General features: G+C 59.9%; 1 protein-coding gene across 1 annotated transcript; it reads right to left on the bottom strand.

Moving 5' to 3' along the window:
* Nucleotides 1–617: 617 nt before the first annotated feature.
* PADI6 (peptidyl arginine deiminase 6) lies at nucleotides 618–22,292 on the bottom strand. Its single transcript, XM_053898909.1, has 16 exons — nucleotides 22,201–22,292; nucleotides 21,305–21,488; nucleotides 19,487–19,559; nucleotides 16,871–16,938; nucleotides 16,295–16,409; nucleotides 15,136–15,261; nucleotides 10,465–10,643; nucleotides 10,101–10,204; nucleotides 6,743–6,854; nucleotides 5,514–5,621; nucleotides 5,145–5,299; nucleotides 4,377–4,533; nucleotides 4,139–4,262; nucleotides 2,992–3,062; nucleotides 1,740–1,901; nucleotides 618–894 (listed from the first exon to the last, which is right to left on the bottom strand). The coding sequence occupies exons 1-16, from the start codon at nucleotides 22,290–22,292 to the stop codon at nucleotides 649–651; spliced, it is 2,076 nt and encodes a 691-aa protein (XP_053754884.1). The 3' UTR covers nucleotides 618–648.
* Between the last annotated feature and the right edge of the window lie 432 nt (nucleotides 22,293–22,724).

Here is a 22,724-nt window from a genome sequence, read left to right on the forward strand (position 1 = left end):
CAGGGGGCTTTGGAGGCCAGGGTAGGCATTTTCTGTCTCCGGGACACTTCAGGTGTCATGAGAGGTCCCCCAGGCCTGCCCCTGCTGTAGCCTGTCCCTCAGGCCCCAGCGATCCCCGCTGAAGCCAGCTGCCCACAAGGCCCAATCCCTCCCCGCACCCCACAGCTCCTCCTGCCAGACCTGCCGAGGAGCCCTCCTCCCTTCCCCGAGCCAGGAGACGCTCACGGCTCAAGCAGGTAGATTAGCTGGTCTGAGAAAACTCCCCAATAGTTTGCGTCCAGCCCTGGCCCACTGCAAAGACAGGGATGGAGGGGAAGGGGCGGGGAGGAGGGAGAGGGCAGCCTTGTCCCTGCCCCTCCACCCCCCAGGTGGGAGAGCCTGCCCCAGGAGTCCCTTCGCTGTTACCCCTTCCTCAAAACAAGGCAGCTGCTGCCAAAATGCATTCAGAACAGCTCGAACTTTAATGGGTTCTCAGCTGAAGACCGTTCTCTGAGGGGTTCAGGCTGGCAGTGTTGGCTGTCGCTCTGGATACTGAGGGACAGGGTGAACAGGTAAGGAAGGGGTGCAGTACCTCCCAAAGAGGCAGGGGATCCTAACGCTGGTGAATGGTGAGTAATGGGCCGTTCCTGCTGGGGCAGGGCTGGCACGCTAGGCCTGGGGCTCCGGTACCATCCTCCACCATTTGAAGGCAAAGGGCACCCGGCGGATGTTGGCACAGGCACAGAAGTCCCCGACTTCAGTCAGGTAGCAGTCAAAGTCATCAATGAAGGTGCACTGGAAGCCCAGGGGCTCTAGCAACTGGCAGATCTTTTTTTCCAGGCAGCAGGTACCCTTGATCTGGGGCCCAAAAGGCTTGGGGATGCCCAGATTTTTGCCCATCACCATCATCTGCAGCTGTCAGACAGGATGGACAAGGCCTAGGTAGGGTGTCAGAGCCATGGAAGAAGGCCCCACCCCCAAACAGGGAAACGCAGCTGTCTCTGTGGTCAGGGCTAGACCTCCAGCAGCCCACACAGGGCACCTCGCTGTAGGCTCTGCCCCCTGCAGACATCACCAATCACCCTCCGCAAAATCCAACTCCCCTTTGCCTAATCCTCCTACGGCCCAGCCGTGTTTCGGCGAAACCGAAATCCTGGCTAGCCAAGGCCTGCCTCTGCAGACCTCCCCGGTTCCTTCCTCTGTTGTGTTTCTCTTACACCGGGAGTGAGGTCTCCTTCACACCGTAGTCTTGGTGCCTCTCCTGGAATGCCCTCCCCGACCAGCTCTGGCGGTTGACTTCTGTCCACTTCTCGTTTCCTCAATCGCAGCCTCTTTTCCCCAAAGGCACTCCCCCCCCCCCCACCTTCACCCCTGCCTGCTCCCAGGAGCCTGTGTCATGCCCAGAGGGCCACACTGGTGTTGTGAAATTAAAAGCTACCCGTGTGTGACTGATGAATGCAGGGCCCGTGTCCCTAAGACCTGGGGGGGGGGGGGGGGGGACACAACTCCCTTCTTCCAAGTTTGGGGATGAGCCCAGGGCCTGGCCTATAGTCACTGCTTAGCCAGTCGCCCGCTCTGGGACCTGCTCACGTCAGGGGCGTTCCCTACCTGAGGAGGGAGAGAGGAGCTCCCACCTCCCTTCCTCTCAGGCACCACTGTCTGCCGTGCCCGTGCCTCTGGTCCAGCACCACGGACATCAGGAGACCAGCCAGAGCGGGCAGAACGGACCCCCTCCCCAGCCCACCCCTGACGCTCCTCACCAGGTCAGGGAAGTACGGCCTCGCGTAGAACTTCCCCGTCTGCTGGTCGGAGGGGACGTTCGTCAGCTGCTCCAGGCAGAAGAGCTGTGGGATGTCGATGATGTCCCTCTCGGCCAGGCCCAGCTCCTTCTTCACGATGTCACGGTTCAGGTTAATGCACTTCTGTGGGTCGGCAGAGGGCAGTTCGTGGGAATTGAGGAGCCCGGGGTATTGGCCTGACTCTGCCGCCATCTTGTCTTCATCGCTCACCCTGTGCTGGGAGCCTTTCGTGGCCTGCCCGCCCTCTGATGACCGTGCACACGGTTCCCTTTCTGAAGGGCGGTGGGGCTCAGAGGAAAGGCCAGGATCCCACAGCTGGGCTGGGCTGGGCGGGACAGCCACCGGTCCTAATTCTGTAGCATGAAGGCCAAAGGGCCCACAGTCCTGGCCAGAGTGGAGGCTCCGGGCAAGGTCAGGCGAAGAGGAAGTCCTGCCTTGGCAGGAACCCTGCTTCTTCCTTAAGGGATGTGAGCAGTTGCGCTGCCCCCGTCCTTGGGGGCACTTCCTCTCTCTGACCAACTGTTTCCCAGGTCTAGGCATAGGGTTCGTGACCTCCACCCTCAGGGTAGGAGTCCCCAGGGCTGAGATGCGGTTCCCACCCTGCTGTACCAAGAGGCCTTCCCTGTTTAGCAAAGGTCGGCCCCCGTCGCATGGAGGCTCGGAATACCCCGCCACTAGGAGCCGTGAGGAGCCAGTGGGCAACGCTGTTTGGGCTGATCCTGTGACCTTGGGCAAGCCCGTGGCCCCCACCAGGCCTTTGCTTCCTCCCCCCCCCCCCCCAGACAGTTGGATGATCTCTCCTGGGAAACTCTTCTCCCCACAGCCAGGGGTTCACACCTTGAGACCCGAGGTGCTGAGTGACCCAGAACAGTGCTCACGGGCCACTTGAAGCATGGAGATGGCCCTCAGTCCAAATCTCTTAAATTTGGAGCTAAGTTCTTAGGGGATTCAGGGATGGGGTCTCCTTCATTTTCTGGTCAGACACGGGGCAACTTGAGTGGCAGAGAGAACAGGCCTTGGAATCAAATCCAGTCCCCCAACTCATGGCTTAGGTTTGCACCTGGCCTCTTACGTCTCGCTCTCCTCAGTTGCTCGGTGATCTCCAGAATCATAGTGTCTTTCTTGATGCTTGGGCTATAGTAGCTGCTCAGTTAGGACCTGGTCTACCTCCCCCCGCTTTTTGGAGAGGGGCCTTCACACCCTTGGCCCGTACCTCCACATATTCGTTCTGCTTTCTCATGTTTTCATCAGCTAGAAGTTGATGGATGGTATTGGCCTCCCTCCCTGTAGGAAAAAGGAGCGGGTGGGCAGGCTGTAGGCCAGGGAGCGATGCCTTCAGGGACAGGCCGGCCTCCCGGGCCCAGCTAACTGGGTATATCGTTGCCCCGGTGACCATGACAGATGGCCCGGCCAGTCTCCGAAGACCAATCTAAGGCCACATGTCCCATCTAGGGACTGACATCAGGTCCATGAAAACCCAGGGAGGGCTTTCACTGCCACCAGCCCCTTGGGCCCTGGGGAGGGAGCCGGAACAGGTGAGCAGGTGACTTGAGCCCCCACTCACCCCTCACCCGGGCAGCTCCATGCATCACTGGACCTGAACAACCCATGACCTTGACCAGATTATTTACTCTGCTCCCCCACGGCTTTGTCTTTAGGAAAGGGATGCCCAGTTCCAGTCCCCAGCTGAGGTAACACAAAGTCATTGCATGTGGTGTGTGATTCGTGGTTCACACTTCCTGGATGTCACCTTCTAGAAGTGCTTCTAGGACCGTATGATTCCTGGGCCCCACCCCAAAGGTTGATTCACCAGATCTGGGCGGGGGAGGGCGGAGCTGAAATTCTGCATTTCTAGAACAAGTCCCCCCTCCCCCGTGATACTGAAGCTGCACTTAGGGTAGCAAAGGTCTAGAGAACCTCCCAGCAACCCCCTCTCTGGATTCCCTCAGCATTTAGAACAGAAATGCTGTGCACCAGTGACGTTATCTCTGTCTGTCCACTGAGGTTTTCCACAGGGGTGACCAGGGGACCCCTGAACTCCCAACGCCCAGGCACCTAGCTCCACATTCCCTGAGTGGATCCAGACAGGAGCGTTGGTAGCGCCTGGTTTTGCCTCCCCCCGCCGTCCCCCAGAGTCCTCTTTGCATATACTCCAGCCACCCCTCAGCCACCTTAGGGCTTCTGGCTGCCTGGTCTGCATGCCCCGAGACAGAACCAGATGTTCCGTGGTACAGGTTAGGCTTTTACGCTTTCCTGAGGCTCTTTCAAGCAGGAGGAACAGAGGAAAACCGGCCCTCTGGGAAGGACCCCTGGGAGAGAAGGAGCTGGCCTCTGCCCCAGTGCCAAGGGGCTCTCCTTACCGCTGGAGAGGAGCTGATCCCCTCTGACCTCCTCAAACAGAGTCACGTCTCCGTAGCCCTCTCTCTGTTTCTCCTCAAACAGCCTGTAGCAGGAGCTGGGGCTGGCCAGGAGCAGCCGGAAGCCCTGGAAAGAGAACCAGGGTCAGATGCGAGCTAGCTTCCTCCCCAGAAGCTTCCAAGGGGCTTTAAAAGGTGGGAGGCCCCCCTCTCCACCCCTACACCCCCACCCCCACCAGACCTTTTCGCCCTCACTCTTGTCCTGTGTGGGGATAAAGCACATGAACTCGTCTATGTGGCCGACCATCAGCCAATCCGAGAAGAGCTCCACCGGGGCCTGGACTCGCTGGGCGTAGAGGAAGTCCCGGAGGGCCTTGCTCATGTCTCGGCCCTCCTTGCTGAGGGGAAGACGGAAGGCACGGCCCCTGAGCCAACATGGTGTGGTTTAGGCCACCACCTACTCCCCTTGGGCTAGAGCAGTTGCTCAGTTAGGACCTGGTCTACATCCCCCCCCCACCCCACTTTTGGGGGAGGGGCCTTCACACCCTTGGCCCATACCTCTACATGGTCATTCTGCTTTCTCGGGTTCTCATCAGCCATCAGGCTCCCCTTCTGCTAACTGGCTGCTCTGACCCTTGGGCTCAAGTGACCGGTCCATAAACAATGGGCTAAGAATCTCTTACTCCGGCCCAACTCAGGACCGACGCCAGAGGATTCAAGCTCGAGAAATTCTGACCCCTGGGACACAAGTATCTCCTGGATGTCGATTAACGGCCACCAAGAAGTCCATACATCTTGTGGGAGGAAGCTCCTAGAGGTCACTAGGCCAACCAAATTCAGCATCCTTCTAATGTAAACCCTGGAATCAAAAGGATGAAGTTTGTCTGCTTTTTCTACCCGGGGTCTCCTAGGACAACCAAAGGCTCAAAAATCCTTTCTGGGCAGTGTTAAGAATGTCCCCGAGTCGTGTGGAAGCTCCAAGAGGCCACCACCTGGCCTCGTGCCTCACCTGGGGTAAAAGCAGCTGCCAATGAGGATCCTGCCTAGGGGGTATTCTTTCCCTCCCACCTTGACCGGCGGGGACACCATCAGGTTCCCAATGGAATCCATGCTGGCCACCCTGTGGTCCTGGGTGCACTGGATCACGTAACCGACCCCTGGGCTCTGGAAGGAGACCCAGTGGGGCAGGGGTGTGAGGAAGGATGGGCTTTAGGCCCCAGTCTTACCCCTAATCCAGACTTTCGGGTAGATTCCCACCTCCCCGCCCCTTCCCCAGGAGGCCACTTGGGACCTCCCCCTCGCCACCCCATCACTTCCAGGCAGCTGCCAGGTCCGACAGGTTGGACCGAGTTCAGATCAGCCAAACTGAGCCCCACACCAGTGAGTATTTCATGGGGAAATCTTCCAGCGTGAGGGCCCGAGGGGTGTCGAGGACAAAGGAGAGCGTCTTGTGGGGAGCCTGGGTGTAACAGAAGGCCATCTCGTCCTGGAGGAGACGGGAAAAGGAGTTGAGTTCTCCCTGCTCCCTCGGCCAGTTTTCCTGCCTGTGTTATTGGCCCGCCGGTCACAATGCTTCCCGCACCCAGGCCGCCTCTAAGAAGGGGCGCAACGGGAACCCCTTCCGCCCACTCCTGCTTGGCCCTCGACACCCAGCTCAGGCATCCCCTTCTCTGGGGCTGGCCCAGACCTGTTCTCCTACTCGTCACGTTTAAAGCCAGAGTCACCTCAGATCCCTCCTCCCACCTTCCGCACCCCGTCCAAGAACAAGCCTCATTTCATGTCATGGGGGCGGGGCAGGGCGGGGAGGGCGGAGCTCCTCTCTGGCACCGGTCAGGGGAAACCGCCACGTTCTCGCCCCCAAGTTACTGCAGTTGCCCTGCAGCCAGTTCTCTTTGGTTCTTGCCCCTTCCTAAGACCAGTTCTGTATTTCTCAGCCAGAAGGGACTTTTCAAAACCTAAATCAGAACACTTCACTCTCGAGGCCCTCCCATCTCATTGTGAACTTGTTTCTGCCCCTTAACCTTGGCTTTAAAGAAAGGTCCCTAATATAGGATCTGGCTCTTCCCCACCTCGGACCTTGTCGCTTTGATCCAGCCCCCACCCCCCACCCCCACCCCCACCACCCCAGCCCTTCTGTTCTCCAAACCCTCCAAGTACATGTCCACGTTCGGACCTTCACATCAGCTGTGCCTCTGCCCAAAGAGCCCTGATGTCTAATCTAGCACCTACCCCCAATCTTTGTCTGGCCAGCTCAGTTTCCTGAATTTGAAGATTTTCCCGACTGTCTAGAGACTCCCTACGGCATCATCTTCACAAGACTTAGAGAGTCCTGTGTCCTTGCTAGAGCCGGGCACGATCTGGCCCATTCTGCTTTATCTCCAGCACTCGGATCGATGCCCGGCCTAGGGTCATCACTCGGCTGCTCGTGGGGAGCAGAGTGCCGGACCTCGGGGTCCTGCCAGGTCGGGCTGGACGCTGAAGCGGGGAGCCCTGCTCTAACCGCCAACATGTGAACGTGCCAGACCCGTTAGCACCTGGGTGTTCTGTGCGTTCTCGAATGGGAAGAGAGTGGGTTGCCCCGGGGGCGTGGGGGGGGGCGGGGTTTACCTGGAGCCACCTGCCCAGGCGATTGGGGTCCTCGTAGACAGATGCCACTTGGCTGTTACTCTTCTCGCTCAGCTCCATCATCGTGTTGACAAAACCTTCGACCTGCAGCTCTCTGCCACGGGAGAGAAGCCAGCCCTGGGGGAAGCCTTCAAGACTCCGGTCACGGCCTCGCTGCCCCAGGGCCGGGGGTGGGGCACCTCTTTCTGGTCAGGAGAGAGGACGCCTCTGGCCACAAGGTGAGCAGAGCGGCCCTCCCGCGTCTCGCTTAGCAGCACTCGGCACATGGCGGAGTCGGGTCAGGAATTGCCAGCGTCGGTCCCTGCTCTGGTTCCCTAGGACCCTGCTTTGTCCCCGCCCCTGCAGTCACACCCCGCGCGTGCCTTCGACCCCTGCCCCAGGCTCTCTCACCTCAGTCTACCCAGAGGAGGCTGGATTTTTCTCCCAAGAAGCCAAGCAGCTCAGCGCCCCCTTGGGAGGGCCAACGAGGTGGTCACATTTGCATGGCGGGTGGGGGTGGGGGTGGGGGTGGGGGTAGACCCTGGGGTCTTAGCGCTGTCGTGCACAGCAGCAGGCTTACAGGACCATGATATTCCTCGTTGGAGATACACAGTAATGTCTGAGGCACGCATTACGACCGCTCATTTTACAGACAGATTGTCAGGAGTTGAATGCCAGCAAGGTCATACTGTTGGAACTGGGCTAGAGTCTCAATTCTGACACTTCCCACGCCCAAGACTTGCTTTGTTCTTCCATGATCCCCAAGAACCGATTTCTTAGGTCAACACAGACAAGGCTGCAGGGAGCTCAGAAACCCAACGGGCGCCCCTGGCAAGGCCCGGAACAGTCTGCGGATGCGTGCTGGGGGAAGGAGGTGTAATCGCAGGCCGGCGGCTAAGCTGGATCACGCTGTGCCTGCATACCTCCTCCGCGGGAGAGTCCTAGGAGACCAGGCTTTCAGCAGATGCCGCTTATGTAGTGAACGTCAATCTCCAAAGACAAAGTAGAAGGGTCTGGGGTCTGGGGTCTGGGGTCTGGGGATCTGTCGTCAGCAAAATCCCTTAAGCTCTTCCTTTTTTATTCTGAAAGGCATTCCTCTGGAGAGCCCTACTCCGTGGAAGCACCCCCACCCCCACAGAAGGGCTATCTGCTATCCCCCGCCCTGGACGCAGAGGAGGTAGAGATCCCCCTCGCCATGAGGTACCACACGGGGGCACTTGTACCACCTCCAAGATCTCCGGCATCCGCCAGGTTTTGCCGCCTCCATTTCCGGCTCGCCCTCGCTGGGACCTCTGGTCCTCAGCTGCTGTCTGAGGTTCTTGACCTTTCTCCTCGGTTGGCTTGGAGCCTAGGATCATTGTCATTAAACCCTCGCCCCTGTGCTTGGGGCTGACTCACGCAGCAGAACCCCACCCCCCACCCCCACCCCCAGTTAGCCCAGTTCCGTATTTTCTTCTCCCCTAGAACTCCAGTCACTGAAGACAGCTGGAGCAAAGCCCCTGGTGACAGCCTAACCTGGTCCTTAGCACTGGACGGCCATCCTAGGACATCCCCAGTCCCTTTGCTCTGTTCTCCCTCCTGGAGCTGTGGGCAAGCGGTCCTTGTACCAGACCTGTGGACACGTCCTGCCAGCTCGGTTCCTGGAGCTGCCTTTTCCCTCCTGGTAGATTCTTCTCTGCTGGATCATTCCAGCCGTATTGTTCTTGGTTTCCCACCTTAAAAAAAAATGGCCTTCCCTTGCCCCTCCCCGCCACCCCCCCTTCTTGCTTTCCCCGTTCAGACCATTTCCTTTGGAGTTTTGCTAAGTCCAACCTTCCCGTCGTCCTTCAGTCCTTCCGCACCCACCGTTCAGGGTTTCTTGCTGCACAGCAGGTGCCCCGCATCTTGCCAAACCCGATGGTGTCTCCTCTCTTCCTCTTGGGGTTTCACCCGGTATCCCCGCCTCCCTTAACGCCTGGGTCTCCACCCTCCGGGTTTTTAATCGAGCTTCTCTTCCTTCGCGGTTGCCTTTGCTAGATTCTTGTCCAGAGCAAAGTGTTCGATCCCTCCAGAGCTCACTGCTCGGCCAGCTCTCCTGTGCGCACTTGCTCCTCAGCTGGGCGTGGCCAGGCCCGTGGCCTTGAACATCCTCCACCTGCCAGGCCCGCCCAGACTGGTCTCGAGCTTCCAAGACGGTCCCTTGAGCTCCAGAAGCTTAGAAACCCAACAGGTGCCTCCAGGTTCAAGTCACCAGAACCAAAGCACCCATTCCACCCCATGTCACAGCAAGGACACCACCATTCGCCTTACTGCAGACCCCAAACTCAGGGCACAGTCTCCTTTCTCTGTAGCCTGTGCATCAGCTAACCTGGTCGGGGCAGGGGTGGGATGGGGTGGGATGGGGTGGGATGGGGTGGGGTGGGGTGGGGTGGGGTGGGGTGGGGTGGGGAAGTCTACCTTCAGTACACCCCTGAGTCAACTGCTGTGCTCCCACCCGCTGGCCTGAGCCACTGCTGTGTCCTATGTCCGGCCTGTGCCATTGTAGTGGCTGTACTCGTCCCTGCCTTCTGCTGGGACCCCTGGTTTTCCATATGGCCGGAGCGATTGTACACACAGGACCGCTGATGGTTTCCCATCCGTTTTACCAGCCCGGGTCCTTGGCCCCCTTCTCCCTGTCCTGGCTTCCCCGTGGTCAGGCGCGGCCCTCTGCAGGCCAATGAGCACACGAGAAGCGGGTCAGGAGGCTTCCAGGCCTCAGCAGCGACAAGTGACAGCTTTGCCTGGGCTTTGTCTCTTCTGCTCTCCTAGAGGATGGAGCTCGGAAGGGCCCGGCAGGCGGGGGAAGGTGTCACCGCAAGACTGAACAGAGCTGGGGCCCCTGAGAAACCGTGAGAACAATGTTGCCCTCCTACCCGTGGGCATCCGGGCGGGAGAAAGTGGACTTTAAACCACCGCATTTGGGGTCTGTCACAGCCCAGGAGGCCCTGCTGCCGTGGCCGGGTCCTCTCCTACCTGCTCTCTCCCGGCCCTCCAGGTCCCCTGGCTGTCCCCGGAGCACACGCCTGTCCTTACCTCTCTACGTCCTTCACCCTGCTTGCCAACCCAGGACACCACCTGAAGTCGTGCCGCTGTCTCCCCAGGACGGGGGAGGGACTGTCACATCCACTGCTCCGTCCCTAGCATCATGTGCATTTAAACGGGACTTTTGGTAGGACGGGAGGGGGGGGGGTGGTCCTGGGGATAGGACTGGGCAGTTCAGGCAGAAGGATCTCACTTGGCCGGGGAGAAGTCTCTAGTCCTTTTTACCCCCGTCACCACGCAGACACAGAAAAGAGTACCACTTATGGAAAGGACAGGACACAGGCACCCAAGGGCCTCTTACCTGCACAGGTAGACCTCGAGAGGCATCTGCGTGCTGGGAATGAAGACGCAAGGGGCCACCCGGAATACCACGGTGTCTTTGTATACCAGGGTCTCTGGAATGGACTGAAACATCAGACACGGTCCCGTCAGCGACCCTGTGCGGAATCCACCCTCCCCCCAGCACCCCTGCAGGCCGCCAGCCACCCAGCTCCACCCGCCTCCGGCCCTCACCCGTCCCCCGCGGCCTTCTCCCAAAGGCGGCAGGAAACCTGCGCTCTCCCTTGCCGAGCCTGGCCTTCCCCTGCCCCTGCCCACCTTCAGGGAGGTCCACCTTCCCCCATAGTCCCCGGTGCGGGGGCTGCTGGTCTACTCGGGGGACGTACCGGGTCTGGAGATTCCTGCACCAGGGAGACCGAGTAGGAGATCAGGCCCGAGAAGTCGGCAGATGGGAATTCCGCAGCTTCGACGTAGAAGGTTTCCTTCAGGTGGTTCTCGAGGGGGGCAAAGGCGTACGTGTGCTGGCCAGGCCCCAGCAGCACCTCAAAGGTGCTCGAGCTGTCTTCTGAGGAGGAGAGAAGGGACAGGCCAGCTGCTGACGTAGCCTAGTGCCGGTCTCCACATCCGACAGTCGGGGGTACCGGCTCGTTCCTCTGGTCAGAGGGACAAGGCGCTCCCAGCCCCAGGAGAACGGGAGCCGAGCCGGCTTTTCTGTGCCCGCAGTTGTGGCGACCGTGCAGGAGGTCGCAAATGAGCGAGGGCCCCCCAGACGCTGCTCTCAAAGCCCTGTCACACCTCGAGGGCTGGGGCTCAGAGGAGGACGGGTGTCTTCAAGGCGCTCGGTCCAGGGTAAAGGCTCACGGGAGGTGGTTCTCCCCTTTGACCCCCTTCGGGGAAGAGATCCTAAAAAGCCTTAAAGGGGCAAAGGTGAGCCTGGCAGCTTCGTCTGCAAAGTCGGACGCTGCTTAAGTAAGCGCTAGGAAGGCGTCCGTGAGAACGGCCTGTTGGCTGGGCTCCAAGGGTTTCCTGAGAAGCCAAGGAAAGTTCCCATCAGCTGTGTGGAGCCCACCTCCTTCCGGCTTCTCAGGTTGTGAAATAAAAAGCCACGCACGGAATAGAGAGAGAGAGAGAGAGAGAGAGAGAAGTTGACCGTACCCTGTGGTTGTCTCTGGTTAATCCGATCCCCGATCTGTTCGTTCTCCGTTTCCAGAGGTCCCCCTCCCTGACCGGAGGCCGCCAGGCTTCCCTACCCGACTTCCTCGCCACTATTCTCCTACTTCTGACCCCCTTCCCCCCTGTGACCGCCCGGCCCTGACGGCAGCTGCTCCTCCGCAGAGCCTCTCGACAGACCCCAGGCCCGGGGAATCCCACTCTAGGTTTACTGTGGCCACTGAGGCCCTGAACGACCCGGGCACCGCATCCCGTGCAGACCTCACGCACGGCAGGTGCCGGCTGCCTTGGCCTCCGGTTCCAACGTGCCAGCAGAGGGCCGCTGCGGCCACTGCCATCCCCCGGGGGCACAGGCACGGCTCCGGCTCACTGGCCTCTCGCTCTGGGTCACGGCACTGCTGTGGCCTGCGTAGGGGCCGTGCTCCTCCAGACGCGGCCCGGCTACTCGTAGGTCTGCAAGAAAACCTTACGGGCACTGACCGCAGCTGCCGGCCCCGGGTGCTCCGGCTTCTCCTGCCGCCGGCCACTTACGGGCTGTGCCGGCCGGACAGCTCCGGCTGGGAATGCTGCCGGGGCCCCCTGCCTCTCTCGTCCGCCCGAAGGCTCCTTCGCTGGCCCGGAGCCAGGCCTGGAGGCGGCCAGCCTAGACAGGGCGGGAGGGACCCCCGAAGCTGCCCAGCACAGCCCTTTTGACTGGATGCAGAGGTTCACAGCTGGTGCGCTCGAGCCCCACGGGGTTCCCAACCGCACACACCGGATTGTTCCGGCCACCACGTGGCACCCGACAGCCGCCTCTGCGGGCCCGGCACCTCCCGCTGCACCAGGGCCCTGGGCTCCCCATGGCCGCTGCACCCAAAGGGGACTCCCCACGGAGTGCTGGAGCGAGAGGGTCCATCCTGGGTGCCCGTGGACGCCCACGCACCCTCCTACCCTTTGAGGCAGGTGCTGTGACCGCCACCCTCGTGAGCCGGGTGAGGAGGGAGGAAAAGGTGCCTCACGACCCAGACAGGTGCCTTCCTGCCCTGTTCGCACTCCGTTCTCCGCTCCACTACCCTTGACCTCAAGCCACCCCCCCCACCCCCCCAGCCCCTGCTCGGCCTCTGGCTGTCGACCCCTAGCAGGCTTCGAGAGCAGGGAGCAAACGCGTCCTTCCAGAGCGAGAGCCCCAGCACGCAGAGTCAACGCTGATCTGAGCTGTGCTTGTTCTCCTACCTTCCGTGTACCACGGGGTCTGTTCTTCGAACCTTCCAGCCCATTTCTTCATCCCGCAAGAATCCTCGTCCCGTGGAAGGACACGCTCGCAGATGAGGCCACCGGCTCCTTCCTTTCTGCGCCCGACTGCCCCCCTCAGCCTCCTCCGTGGACTATTTCAAGCACAGACTCGTCGCAAGGCTCTGTGCCGCCCCAGATGCCAATCTCCACGCTCATGGCCTGGACGTCACCTCCGCACAGCTTGTTGGCACCTTCCTGTCTTTTTAGCTCACCGAGACCCCAACCTCTGCAATCTTTCAACCCGGCCCCCACCCTGCCTACTGCCGATTCCTCTTTTCATCCCCCCCCACACACATTCCGGGAACCATGGCTAAACCCACTCCCTTGCACACGCCATCCACTCCCACACCAAGACCTCAACTCTGGTTAAGCCAGATCCATCAAGCTCTCTTGGGGGCGCCCGGGTGAGTCAGTCGGTTAAGCACCTGACTCTTGATTCCTGTGTCTCCCTCGCTCTCTGCCCCTCCCTCTGCTTGCACTCTTCTCGTGCTCAAAAATAAAGAGAAAAATAAAGCTCTCTTGCACCCACGCAGCCAGAGGAGCCACCATGCTGAAAAGATCCCCCCATTGGGAGAGGACCAAACCTGAGTCACCCTGGACACCACCCACTAGACACTGGTGTCCCCCTCCCGTCCAGGAGGGCTCCCGATTCTCATAGTCTCATCCTTAGATGTGCTCCCTCCCCTCCGCTGGGTCAGTGCTACCCGCACGGGTGTGCTGCGTTCTGCCGTCTTCAGACATCCCCCCACCCCAGCCTCCCAGTCACTACCTCCACAAGGTCCCCTTTATGGCAGAGTCCTCGGCCGTAGACCCACGGCCTGCCCACTTTGCCGTGGCTCCTGGCCCCACGGCTCTTAGCAGATCGCGAATGACGGTCGTTTTGAAAACAGATTTTTTTGTACCATCGATTTGATCAGCGACACCATCAGCCATGGTGGATCGTGGCCCCCACGCAAGGCTTCCTTCCCTCGGTTTCTAGAACTTCAGCTCTGGCTGTTGATTTTCTCCAGAAGTTCCTCCTCGGACTCCTTTGCTCTAGCTTATAGAGAGAGAGCCGTGGTTCTCCCACTGGAGCCTGCTGCAGAATCCCCTAAGGGTTCGTGAAAACGCCCCATGCTGGGTACCCCTGCCCGGTGGGTTTTAAACGCATTTTTAAAAAACTGAGCTCCGCTCCCAGGGTGGGGCTCAGACTTGAAACCCCGCAATCATGAGTCACACGCTCCACTGACTGAGCCAGCCTCGCGCCCGGTTCCCCCTGGGTTCGTGAATGCTTTAAAAAACAAAACAAAACGCCTTCATCTCTCCCCCCGACATGGGGCTCCAACGCCTGACCACAAGATCAAGGGTCGTACGCTCTACCAACCTGGCCAGCCAGGCGTCCTTCGACAACCAAACGGAAACTTCAGTAAGACCCTGACAGCCTGACACAGAGGATGGAGTCCATGTTCAGTGGGCTACACGGATCACTGCCTCCGTCATCCACACGCGGCGGGCAGCCCCGGGCAGAGCGGTCCTCGTGGCCCAAACCAGGCTTACACCCACGGGTCTACGGCTCACTCCCAGCCCACGTGGGGAAGGACCGCGTACAACCGACGTGGGCGGCCTTTCCCGGCCAGTCCCACGCCACTTCCAAGTTCAGCTGCGGTCTACAGAAGAGACGGAGCAGAAGACCGAGCCAGGGCCCCCGCGCGCAGGGGAGGAAGCGGCCGAGACCTGCTCTCCAGAGCCGGACGCCGAGGGATGGACGTGGTATGGAGAGCAGAGCCCTGCCCGGTCGCCCAGCCGAGCGAAACTTGGCTCTGAGAGAAGGAAACACACCGGTACAGGCCTCCAGAAGCAGCGTTAAACCTCAGCTTGAGGAAGCTGGAGGCACGGAATGCCAAACCGGTGTAGGTAGACCAGAAAGCTGGTTTGTTCAAGGAGGTCCTGCTGGAGGTGGACGCGTCCCCTTCCTAAGCCACAGCTTGTGTGCCTTTCCCTATAGGACAGGGATGTGCCGCCCGCCTTCCAGGCTGCAAGGGCTCCGGCTGGGCGGGGTGGGGCGTGGTGCCTGGGGCGAACGTGCTAGCACGTGCTACTCCGCTCCTTGGGCTCTGAGTTCTGGAAACTTCATACGGTGGGCTCTTGGAAGAGGAGGGAAGCCAGAATCTTCTGGAAGAGGCAGCTGGCAGAAGAGCTTATCTGATCTGAGGACGTGGGGCCAGTATGCATTGCTGCCCTCCAGCTGCGGAAACCCCATGGGGTGGGCACAATCGTCACCCCCACTGGGGGAAGGTGGCTTGGGGGCCACGTGGGTGACTCACCCACGTGTACAGACTTAGTCTTTGGAAGTGGCAGCCAGAGAGTCCCCGGGACACACGTGTGGCCACACCAGGCCCCGACCAGCAGCCCTAGGTCCCAGCAGCCCTAGGTCCCAGCAGCCCTAGGTCCCAGCAACCCTAGGTCCCAGCAACCCTAGGTCCCAGCAACCCTAGGTCCCAGCAACCCTAGGTCCCAGCAACCCTAGGTCCCAGCAACCCTAGGTCCCAGCAGGCCTGCTGGGAGCGACGTGACCGCGGCTGCTCCCGGCGCGATGGAAACATGGGCGAAGCCAGAGCTGGTGCCAGAACACTCACTTTGGGGCCGGTAGACTCTTGCCTTCTCTGCCTCTTCCTTGGAGGTGTGGAGAACCAGCCGGTATTTCTTTAAAGTGCAGCTGGGCCCTTGAACATTCAGGGTCATCTGGGACAGACTCTTGATCTCTGGGCAAAAGACAAGGTAAAAGGTGGAGGGGCCTCTGCAGGCCAGCGCTCCAGAGGTGGAGGGAGGCACGGTAAGGCCCACGGTTGGGGTTCGTGGATCGGAGCTCTGGGGACCTCGGGGCTCCCGCTCTGGCCCGGCCCTGCCGTAGGTCTCGGCTACTTGCTCCCCGCGTGGCCACAGGCAACCGGCCAGCCTTGGGGTCCGCTTTGAGTTAGGACAGCACTCACCCCACGCGGTTGGGGGGAGTGCACGGCCCCCGCAAACACCAAGAATAGGGCCTGGCACGGCCAGTCCCGTGTGGGTTCCCCTCCAGCCTTGGTGAGAACCAGGGCACCCCTTTATACCGCCAAGACCTAGAACGTTGGCCCCGACCTCAGGAGAGGACCAGATCCAAGACTGCTTTTGCGTAAGGCAGGCAGGGATCCTGCCCCAGGTCACGAGAGGGTTTTTAGGGAGATGCTCGCATACCCCTCGTGTGTGTTCACTTAGACTCAACTACTTCGTGAAGCCAGCTGTATCATCCCCATTTTACAGATAGGGAGAATGAGACCAGGGAAGTTAACACACTCAAGACTGTGGCCAAGAAATAGTTTGTTATCCAGTATCAAGGACCCACGGGGCCAGGTGGCTTCTTTCCTCCTCGCTATAAACTTCAAGCCTCTGATAAGTCGAGGCTTTAGGCGCAGGGCATCTGGGTGGCTCAGTTAAGCATCCTGATGGGCTCAGGTCGCCATCTCCTGGTTCGTGAGTTCAAGCCCCGTGTCGGGCTCTACGTGGCTATCTCAGGGCCTGGAGCCTGTTACAGATTCTGTGTCTCCCTCTCTCTCTCCACCCCTTCCCTGCTTGTGCCCTCGCTCTCAAGAATAAACATTAAAAGAGAGACAGACAGACAGACACGGTTTAGGCTCAGAGGGGGACCTCAACCTAGAATCTGCATTTGCTGAGGGCTGTGGCAATGAAACCCCAGGGAAAGCTGGGTGCCACGAAGCAAAGGTGGCAGGGGTCCCAGGACAGCGAGAGGCCAGTTCTTACCCTCGGGAAAGAACACCCTCGTGGTCTTCTTGTCCATGCTCTGGCCCTTGTCGGTAGGGCTGCAGTTCACAAGCAGGATGGCGCCCCAGCCACTGGGTCCCCAGACCCAGTTTTTCTGCAAACGTAACAGGAATGCTGATTCAGGAGGAAGCCGGGTAAATCCTGCTTCCCAGACAGGCCCCCACACATCAGGAGCAGAGCCAAGACTTTCTCCAGGGGGACAGGGACCTCTTTGCCAACGCAAGTGCTTAATAGGAGAGGGTGAGGTCAGGGGAGCGAGTCGAGAGGGAGGGAGGAAGCTGGATGTGGGTCACAGCTCCCTGCCTGGTCTCAGTGCCGGGGGAGCAGGGATACAGGCGAACGAGAGGAGACCCGTCCCGTGCGGAGGGGCCAGTCCCAGGTAACCACACAACCAGGCTAGGATGGGGGGCCAGCGTCCCCAGACGTTTTCGTTTTGGGGGCAGAGCTAGAAATGGACGGGATCAGCTCTGACTGTATTGCAGGAACGGGACTTCAGAGGTGTTAGCAAATCCAGAGAGAGTCTGTGGGCCCACGCCCTTCCCCGGGCAGCCTCACCTTAGCCTGCTTGTCACTGGCCACCTCGACTTGCCCGCTGCGGTAGATGTCCACGTCTAGGGAGACCACTGAAACGAGAGGGAAATTCACCACCACCACCTAGACCTGCCGGGTGGAGCCTCGAGGCGGTAGGTGATCCCAGCGCTGCCCGAAGCTGGGGCCAGGGATCAGGGATGCCCCACCTCCCGGGCATGCTGCCAGCTTCGAAGAAGAAAGCTCCTCAGAGGCCGACCGCCTCCCGTGAGCAAGCCTGGAGAGGACCAGTATCTGGGCGTCTCCCCCAACCTCCCAGCAACCCCCAGAACGATTCCACCGTGGTCCTGATGCGATCTCGCACCACTTGGCCTCTACCCAGGTGACGCCTACCTAGGGGGCCCGCTCTCCAGCCTTCTGGAAAGCTCTTGGCACTCTCAGACTTAGGAAAGGCTCCATACGTGGCAATTCCAAGCCTCTCAGAACTTCAAGATCCAGGCTCTGCCCAAAGATCAGCACCGAGGCTCCTCGTACAGTTTCTACATTCTCCACCTTGTACCCCTCCCGCCACCCACTGGCCACCGTGTGCCTTTACCCTGGCTGTTTTTATTCACAGCTCCCATCTGATGTGCTAGGTCCCGACCGGAACGTCAGGGCCACGAAAACAGACCACGATGGCCGCATACACTTAGCACCTGGTATGGATGCTCAGGGACCAGATACTATGAACCTCGTCATCTTCAGTCTTAGGGAAGAGCATGTGAGCGTGCGCATACACAACTCCCCACCCCCCCCGGCAAGGGGTGAAAACGGAAGTAAAATGCACATCCTGCCCGATGGTAGAAATGCCATAGGAAACAGGGGAGCAGGTGGAGGGATAGGCTTTAGTTTTAGGTCATCAGAGGAGTCTCCCAAATTGAAACGTGAACAGAGGCCTGAAGGAGGCATAAAAGTGATCAGCGTCCATATTTAGGGAAAAGCAATTAGAAGAGGAGGTGCCAAGCGGCAAGGTCAAAAGTCAAGCGGCCAGGGTGCTCTGGGCACCCACAAAACCTGGGTGGGAGGGAGGCCAGCTCTGACCCGGGTACGCAGAAGCAACAGAAGGCTTTGATCCCCAGAGACCTTATCAGATGGCCTTCTGGAGACGCACTGCTCTGGGGGGATGGCAAGGATGAGGCAGGGAACCCACGCAGGGACCCAAGCAAGAGGAGGGTGGCTTGGACCAGCCAACAACGTCCAAGTGGCCTGTGGCCGCATTCCAGCCAGCTTTGAGGAAACGGCAGCAAGGTATGGGGATTGACGTGGGCAGAGGGGAGAAGGAAGGGGGACATCCAGGGTTGGGGCCCGACCAGCTAGAAGCACGGACCACGGTCCACGGTGATGGGAAGACCGTCAGCAAGGGAGGCGCTGGAGGGAGAGAGAACGAGTTCAGTTTGGGTCCTCCTACTCCACCACCTTCCCCGGAAGTAGAGCCAGTTCCATTTGGGATAGATTAAGTTGGAGACCTTGGTTAGACACTCAGGAAGGAACACTGGGTCAGCAGATACAGGGGTCAAGTTGGCGGGAGATGCCTGGCCGGAAGAGTTTGTGGGGGGGGGGGGTCCTGATTGCAGAGCCACGTGACCTGCTGCCTGAGCCTGAGGCACTCCCACCAGGCTGGGGTGGGCGGCTGGGTGATAAAAGATCCAGCAAAAAGGACCCGAGAAGGAACAGCCGGCTGGGTAGGAAGGAAACAGAGCGCAGGGTCCCCGAAAAGGTTTCAAGTAGAAAGTGTCAAAGGGTAACCGGTTGTATTAAGGCTGCTGTCAGGTCAAGGCAGGGGAAGACAGAGCAGACTACTGGGCTTAGTGAAGCAGAGGTCGTTCAGGTCCTTCCTAAGGGCAGTGGGGGGTCGGACTTGACAAAGACAGACAGACAGGGGGTGCAGAGTTAGGGGAGTGGAGCTCGAAGAGGACACAGAATCAGATCTCAGAGAGCACAGGTTAGTTACATCTTGTTCCTTAAGGAGAATAGGCATACAGCCTGCTCCCATTAAATGAATGGATGGGATGGCAGGGTGCCTGGGTGGCTCAGTCGGTTAAGCATCCGACTTCAGCTCAGGTCACGACCTTGAGGTTCATGAGTTCGAACCCCACGTCGGGCTCTGTGCCGACAGCTCAGAGCCTGGAGCCTGCTTCGGATTCTGGGTCTCCCTCTTTCTTTGCCCCTCCCCTGCTGATGCTCAGTCTCTCCCTCTCTCTCAAAAATAGATATTTAAAAAAAAAAGGGGGGGGTAGGATAGCTTGTTCTGGAATGATCCAGAAGAGTGGAGAAAGGGGAGTGGCTTCCTATGGCAGCAAGTTGCTGAAGGAAGGTTCTGAATGAGAGGGGGAAGGATCGAATGGGAGCATTAACCAATCACCAGACCTACCAACAGTGGTACCCGGGGAGGCGGGAGGCAGGCGCCGGCCACGAGTAGGTATGAAAAACGAGGAAGCCCAGGGAAACCCCCAGGTCTGCTCTCCGAGAACGAGGCCAGCAGTGACTGAGCTCTGAGGGACCGTGTGAACAGGCATGTCGAGTGAACCCCTCCAGGACCCACGGGAGACACCTTGTTGCCGGGAGAGCCCCTCTGCTCCCTGTCTGGGGTGGGAACATACTCACCAATGCCAGTGAGGCAGAGCACGGCCGTGGCCACTGGGACTTCCTCATCAGGCAGATAGTAGGAGACCAGAACCTGTGGAGACAGCAGCCAGAACCCACGGGAGGGGAGGGGACAGGAACAGGACTTCGGCTAAGTACCCAAGTCCAGCCACTCGACTTTGGTCTCCTCTTACAGCTTCTGACATCTGGGAGCTGGGGCAGGGTCACAGTCCTGTCTAAAACCTGCCACGACCCCACCAGGCACTTCCATACGGTGGCCCCACCACACCCCACGCAGGTGGGCTCTACCCCAAGGTCAGAGAGACCAAGGCACTCGGCCCTACAGCGCTCAACTAGGAAGTGGCAGCACAAGGTTGAAGTTCCAGGCCACCTGGCTCCAGAGGTCAAGCATCCCCCAACCGTCAAACTACTCAAAAGGAAGCAGGACACCCAGAGTGGGGACTGGAATCGGAACTTGGTCTTTCCCACGTCCTGCACCAGACTGTTTCCGGGGGGGCCTTTCTACTTTAGACAAAGACCTGCCCTTTGGCCACCGGTGGCCTGGACCACAGAGCTTCGTGACAAACCAGAGAACGAACCACTAGCTGGGGCCATGCTTTCGTGCCTGTGACCTGTCACCTGTTCCCAAATGGAAATTTAGGTCCTCCAAGGTCAGCGTCTCCCCAGCGGGCCACTGCTGATGGTTCTGGAGGCTGAGCCCCGGGCAGAGAATGCTGCTCAGGTCCTCTGGGCTCAGCCAGGATAGATCGCAGCCCTGGATGTCACCTGTGAGCCACGCTGCCCTCAAGCATGCCACCCGCTTCCTAGGGAGTCGCCAGCCCTGGGCACAGAGCACGGAAGAGGGTATGTACCACCCTCCTGTCACCTGTCAATTACCAGCGGACCACTCCAGCAGGTTCTGCTGGCCGAGCGCCCTAGTCCTGAGCGGGCCTCACCTGTGTTCTCACCCTGACCTCACATTGGAGTCACCTGGAGGGAACTGTGACCCACAGAAGCCAGGGGCTCGCCCCCAGAGGCTGACTTAATTGGCAGGGGGTGTGGTCTGGGTGTTTCCAATCACCCTGCAGTGCCATCAGCTGCCGTCCCAGACCCACGGCCAGTGCCAAATCCGTGAGAAGCCTGCCCTACAAGGAACTGATCCCCCCCTCCCACCCCACCAACACCACTGGGGCATTAGGGAGACAGCATGCCCAGGAGAAAGAGCACGGTCTTGGGCTCACATTCGAGATCTGCCCCACTCGGGTTCTGTCATTTAGGTTGAGAGCAGTCCTTCTGTGCCTCAGTTTCCTCGTGTGGAAGAGGAGGGGCAGGCCGACCTCTCGAAACGTGACTCAAGATACCCATTACACATCATGCACTTAACACACATTAGCTCTTACGTCCCACTAAGATCTGCACCCCCAGAAGAGCAGCCTTAGCCAGAAAGCCCATCTGAGTTTTGCTGCTAGAACCTTTGAGTGGGACTTTGAAAGCAGCTAGCCGGGAATCTAGCCGGGTGTCTGGTCAGGAGCACACAGGGTCAAGACAGACGTGCTTGAGCTTGAATCCCGGTTCTGCGGGTCACCGGCTTGGGCAGGGTGCTTCCTCACCCAGTGAGTCTGTTTGCCTGTCTGTATAATGGGGTCACCGAGGGCCCACCTCGCAGGTTTGGCACAGGCATCGAAGGTCATGCCGAACACCTGCACTGCGTTTGTCACGGACTCCAGGCCCAGGAAACACCAGCTTTCAGGAGGGAGACCCCCCCAGGGCGGGGGCTGTGTCAGCTCCCTCCCCTGGGAGATGAGATTCCCCTCCCCCACCTCCCGCCCCCAGACTTACCTTGTCACCATCGGGGGCAGAGCTGGGGGAGATCATATTCACCAGGACATCCATGGGATCAGACAGAGGCCACCGGGTGGTGGCCGTCTCCTCCTTGGTCATTAACGGGGACGTGTTGTGGATGTCAACCAAGACCCCCGGAGAGCCACTGATGGTAAATGACTTGCATTTCTCCGGGGCACACCTGCTGGGCCCGACCAGGAGACAGACTCTAGGGCATAAGAACCTCAGGGGACGGCCCCTCACCCTCTCTCTCCTTAGGGCACTTTTGTGGTCCTCACACAACTTCAGCCCCACTCCCACCGCCCCCCACTGCAAGGAGCCCTGTTCTCCCTCCCACGGAGGCTCTAGCCTGGATCGCACCCTCCCACCGAGCCTCCAGAAGTTACCAAAGCTGCATCTTATTTATAAACCCATGGAGGGAGGAGCGGCTTAAGCTGGAAGGGATCCCTACAGGGGAAGAAACATGACCTAGTCCTGGGGATGGGGGGGGGGAGGCCACCCCTAACTAAGTCACCCCCCCAACTAAGGCTCCAGTTTACAGGAGCCCCCCTCACTCAATCCTTATGGCCTCCTGGAGAGCCAGCCCCACCCCTATTTCACAGGCAAGAGGACAGAAGAGGCAAGGCACTTGTTTCGCTAAGGTCCCACAGCCCACACGGGGCAGACACAGGAATGGGGTCAGAACCCCGCAGCGTCAGGACCGGGGGGCCCTTCGACACCCACACCTGGCTCCCTGAGATGAGGCAGGACCCGAAGACGCAGGGAAGGGAGGTGACCCCCAACCCCCATGCAGCCTAGGGCCAACCCCAGTGCGGGGCAGGGAGGTGGGGGGGGGGGCGGGGGACAGGCACCAGCCTCCCTGCTCAGACCCGCCCCCGGAGCCAGCTCCTCACCCACTGAGATCCAAGCAGATGTCCACACCCAGCACGCAGAGGGCATGGACGGGGCCGTCCAGGGACAGGTGGACGAGGCTCTGGAAGGACATGCCTAAGGCCTCCAAGGTGGCCGCCCGTTCGACAACCCTCCCTCAGCACAGCAGCCTCAGATAACCCCGGGGTCTCCCCCCACCCCTGCCCTCCCCTCTTAAGGGCTCAGGGCCTCTCCGGCCCACCCCCCCCCCCCACCCCTGCCTTGTTAAGGCTTCAGCAGCTGCCCAGGTGTGACTGATTTGCTCCACTGAGACCTGCCGTTGGGGGGTGGGGGTGGGGTGGGGTCTGAGCCCCGTCGTCACTAATCCATCAGGCAGCCAGTTCCCACAGATCCAGGGCACCTGCGGCTGGCTGCTCAGGTCTCTGGCCTTCAGCTGGGAGCAAGGGGGGCGCTGGGAGGCTGGCGTGGGGTGTGTGGGGGGGTGGGCAGGATGGCAGCGTGTGGCGACATCGCCCGGCTCTGGGGCCTCTCGGGCGTGTGTCTGTCC

The sequence above is a fragment of the Panthera pardus genome, unplaced genomic scaffold, assembly GCF_024362965.1.
Source record: "Panthera pardus isolate Hobbes unplaced genomic scaffold, ASM2436296v1 HiC_scaffold_11, whole genome shotgun sequence".
Lineage (NCBI taxonomy): Eukaryota > Metazoa > Chordata > Mammalia > Carnivora > Felidae > Panthera > Panthera pardus.

Coding starts and splice junctions, on each gene's coding strand:
- PADI6 (XM_053898909.1), bottom strand. CDS start 22,292: ATGTCCTTCCAGAGCCTCGTCCACCTGTCCCTGGACGGCCCCGTCCAT. Junction 4,263..4,376: donor ACAAGAGTGAGGGCGAAAAG/GTCTGGTGGGGG, acceptor TTCTCTTTCCAG/GGCTTCCGGCTGCTCCTGGC. Junction 1,902..2,991: donor AGCAGAACGAATATGTGGAG/GTACGGGCCAAG, acceptor GCCGACCCACAG/AAGTGCATTAACCTGAACCG.